Below are 4512 nucleotides of genomic sequence, written 5' to 3'. Positions count from 1 at the left end.
ATATATATTACCTTGATATTGTAAAATGACAACTATTTTGAATTTTGGTTAAAAATGATATGTATTTTGGAATGAATGGAGTATGGTACAAGGTGGAAGGCAGGAGTACTTCTAAGGGTATAGACCTTTTGAAGAACAAGGGATTGGAGAAGGAACATAAATGATAAAAAAGAAGCAAGAAAAAGAGAGAAATTAGTACTGCTCAGGCAAGGGAAATGTATTATGCGAGTGCAGTGATATATATGTTGATTGTATGTAACTGTTGGCAAGTAATGAACTTGTTAATTCAATTGCATATGGGACATACCTTTTAATATCACTAATAGATTGTTGTATACTTTGCTATTTAGCAAGGTGATATTGGGGAGCCACCTTCAAGATAGAGGCACAGGAAGAACTCAAGTGGAGCATTACCAACCCAAGAAAGTCCAGCTGCTTGATAAGAGAACTTACATGTTTTGATTTAGATTGAACTTGTTATAAACTAGGAATGTTATTTTAAATTTCTTCTTTTATGTTCGATCGAAACTATTTTTATTTTGAATTTATGAAACAATAGAGTTTCGTAAAATTTATCAGTATGTTCTAAAAATCTCATATTGGTAACGGTATATGCAAAATTTCAAGTTTTACAGGGAATATACATACAATTGCAAGCTCATTTTTGAAAAACAAACCTCAACCAGGGACTTTTCTGAAAATGAAAATCATGTCAATTCGATCATTTCAAGCCAATCACACAATATTGTTTTCATTAAATTTTTTTGTCACAAATGTAGATTATAAACAAACAAGAACAAACATACAACAGCTTCTCACATTCACATAAAAATAATTTACATCTTACATCTTTAAATGAAAATCTCTGAGCAAATCTCATCAATTGTGAAAATGTAGCTAAATGGTGTCGTCTTGATCGATGGCGTAGAGCATTTCATGTTCGCGATTTTCCATATAGATTGGCATAGACAATTTTCGTTCTATAAACAAGAATCATGCTTAAGACAACCGCGATGAGGCACAATCCCGACATTATCAATGAAGTGAGGAAAAAACATATCGCGCCTTCGCACTTCAATGGGCTATCATACAGTAATTTCCCAGTCAATTTCAGTCCAATGTGATGTTCATGTGACTGTTTCTCAGCTTCATAATCATAGATTGAACTAGCAATTAGACCTGAAAAGATTAATGAACCGGCGGGATTAGCGATCGTGAGGAAGTTATATAAAACTCCAAAGTTTTTCAAGCCGAATAATTCAGATGCAGCAGCTGGTACGATTGCCCAATGAGCTCCGTATCCGAGTCCAATAAGTAATGTACCGATGTACATAGTTCCCGGCCAAGCCATAGCGAAGAGGAAATGGCCTATTGCCATTAGAACTTGAGCACCCGCTAAAGCCACTGGTCTCGGGTACGTGTGGTCTCTGATCAAATTAAAGATTATAGTCAGTAAACAAAAGAAGCAATTTCAGAAAAATTCGTGATCATACCTCACAATAATTTCAGAAAAATATCCACCACCGATGCGACCAAGAAAGTTCCAAATGCTGATCATTGACACAAAAATGTGCGTTTCTTCATAACCCAAAGATTGGCTCATCTGGCCTAAATTGTCGATGACAGTTAAACCAGAACCCGCTCCCAACAAAAGCGAAATGAAAATGAGCCAAAAATCAGCTTTGATAAGTGCTTGCATCAATGTAAAATCCTCGCCCCGGTGTGGCCCTTTGATCCTCTTGACTCTAACAGCTCCAACGGCCGCAGCTTGGAATAGTTTTGCTTGCAATCGAGCGATCCGCTTTTGCCTTTCTAATGCCGGAAGCAAGTCCACATCCTTCGGCTTTTCATCCTCTACCTCACTAAGAATAACCTCATTTTGTTCAGCATTTTGTGCTAACTTGCTTGGCTCGGCTTGATGGGTTTCTGGCAATAGACACTCTTCAACGGGAGATGTTCCGTCGAGATAAAATGTCAAAAGTAAAGGAATGACAATGGGAACTAACAGCAGACAAAACAATACAATCGTGAGCACAACAATCAACGAATGGCTCAAGTCGACGAGATCTTCTAAAAGCATGATGGCCATTAAATACGAGGCGAGAACCAAGCAGACACTATAAACAAACATGAAGCTAGATTTATCGGAAGGTCGTACTTGTCTATGGCCGCCCACTGGTCGAACAATGAACATCAAAGCGATAACCACCATCGATGGTCCAACTGCCACCATGAAGATGAGAGCTGCATGATTGGGAATGTGTATCATCGCATACACTTGAGTTAATATTGCACCACTCAAACCGGCAAATCCTTTCAGAATGCCAACTATGGGGCCCCTGTTTTTCGGAAAGTTTTGTACGCATGAAACTAATGCTGCCGTGTTGAAATATGTCTCCCCATTTGTTCCCACAAAGATAAGAACACACATCTGCAAGAATAACAACAAAAGGTGACGAACAACACTTAAATCACTAAACACTAAATGATCAACACAAACTTTAAGACAAAACAAAGCACAGAGAAGATAAGATTTAGACAAAGATCAAAACTTTTTTAACAACAAAGAACATATTGCTAATGCTTTAGAATTGCCAAGAGAACATAACAGCATAAACATGAGAATCAGTGAGAATTAGTAAGAGAAGGAAGAGTTTGTTAACAGGAAAATTGATACTAATTATTCAGAAATAAATAGAGGTTTAAGCAAATAGTCCAACAGTCAAATTTCAAGGATCAAAGACCATTTACTTCAGATAAATGTCAATAATTGAAAAAATATCAGAACTTTTATGAAAAGATGATTCAGAATTCAAGAAAAATCAAATAAAATTTTTTTTTCAAACACTAAAACTATTGAAAAGAAACAGTGAAACCAAACAAATGAGAGCAATCAATAAACACAACACCAACATGACAAGAATTGGGGGAAAAAGTCAAACTTTTACCAACAAAATGATTCAGTAATCAACAAAATCCAATCAAACAGTTCACCACTCAAAATTTATAGAATCAATCTCAGATAAACAAAATCAAAATTGAGAAAATAAACCATGAAACAGACCAATGAAGAATTAATCAATAAACACACAACACCAACATGAACAATTGGAAAAAAGAACACACAACAAAAAAAGGGATCAAACTTTTAACAACAAAATGATTGAGAAATCAACAAAACTGCAATCAAACACCCCAACACTAAGAAATTTCCAGGATCAGAGAGTCTCAATTTCAGATAAACAAAATCAAAATCCAGTAGAGAAATACTGAAACAAACCAAATAGGAACAATCCATGAAACACTAAAAACCCAACATGACCACAATTGGAAAAGCAAAGATCAAACTTTTAACAACAAAATGATTGAGAAATCAACAAAACAAAATCAAAATTCATATACTGCTAATAAACAAAACCAAAATTCAGAAAAGAAATAATAAATCCAAGAACACAACTCACAGCCCACAAAGGCAAGGCAGGGAGCCTGCCAGTCACAATGAGCCAAACCCAGCCATAGCCAACAAAGTTCTGCAGAGCTCCGACGAGCATCGCCGCCCAAAGAGGCAAAATCTCGCAGAGCGCGCCGGCGAGAAACCCTACGCTATCCCCCAAATCCTTTGCGACGCCAAGAGAAGCAAGCTGGCGCTGGTTATAGCCCAAAGATGCTTTGATTACGGGAGAGATGCTCCCAAATAGGTAGCCAATGCCGGCGCAGGCTTGTACCCACATTGCTGCTACAAAGACCAACCAGCGGTTGTTGAGGAGGCCACTGATCTTTCCTTGACGTCTCCTCATTGTTGGTTTTAGTGTTGAGAAATGGAAGTGAGGAAAAAGATTGGATTTTTATCACTTGCTAGCTCTAGTTTTCTGCAAAGAAGAAGAAGAAGAAAAGATTGGGCTTTTAAAAGACACACAAAATTTATTAAAGAAAAGCACAAAGAGAATAAAATATGGGATTTGTTTGACAACTGTATGAGATTCTTTCTTTTGACAGACAATTGAGAGAAAACAAGAAGAAAAGCTTGGGTTTTTGGGAAAAACTCAAAAAATTTATTCAGAAAACAAACAAACAAATAAAAAGAAGGAAAGATTGGATTCTTGTTTAAACAAGTCTATATAATTCTTTCACAAAGAAGATGGGGAAGGAGAGATGCAGGAGGAAGATGAGGAGGAGGAGGAGGATGATAAAGTTCAACTTGAGACTCCAAAGAAAAGAGAAAAAAAAATGGGATCTCTGTGCTCCAACACGAGAAAGTCTTCATGTTGAAGGATTGGAGCACAAATAACAATTCAAATAAATGAGGCAAAATGATGATGCTTTTTGATAGAGGGCAAGTCCTTTTCACGCAAATATATAATCCAACTTGATGAAATCAGAATACATACATATACATACATACATAGTATACACACACGCCAATGGAAAGAGAGCTGTGGAATAGTTGTGAAATTTGAATGTAACGTAGAGACAACCTACTACAACTACAAATGTGAAATGCTCTTTTCTTTC

At 36.6% G+C, this 4512-nt stretch overlaps 1 protein-coding gene across 1 annotated transcript; it reads right to left on the bottom strand.

Annotated features, from left to right (window-relative positions):
• Positions 1–735: 735 nt before the first annotated feature.
• On the bottom strand, positions 736–4300 carry LOC120270931 (protein NUCLEAR FUSION DEFECTIVE 4-like). Its single transcript, XM_039278009.1, has 3 exons — positions 3462–4300; positions 1494–2431; positions 736–1427 (listed from the first exon to the last, which is right to left on the bottom strand). The coding sequence occupies exons 1-3, from the start codon at positions 3795–3797 to the stop codon at positions 935–937; spliced, it is 1767 nt and encodes a 588-aa protein (XP_039133943.1). The 5' UTR covers positions 3798–4300; the 3' UTR covers positions 736–934.
• Between the last annotated feature and the right edge of the window lie 212 nt (positions 4301–4512).

The sequence above is a fragment of the Dioscorea cayenensis genome, chromosome 10, assembly GCF_009730915.1.
Source record: "Dioscorea cayenensis subsp. rotundata cultivar TDr96_F1 chromosome 10, TDr96_F1_v2_PseudoChromosome.rev07_lg8_w22 25.fasta, whole genome shotgun sequence".
In the NCBI taxonomy this organism is placed as follows: domain Eukaryota; kingdom Viridiplantae; phylum Streptophyta; class Magnoliopsida; order Dioscoreales; family Dioscoreaceae; genus Dioscorea; species Dioscorea cayenensis.
The sequence above is the reverse complement of the archived record's forward strand: the minus strand, read 5'-3'. Positions and strand labels throughout refer to the sequence as shown.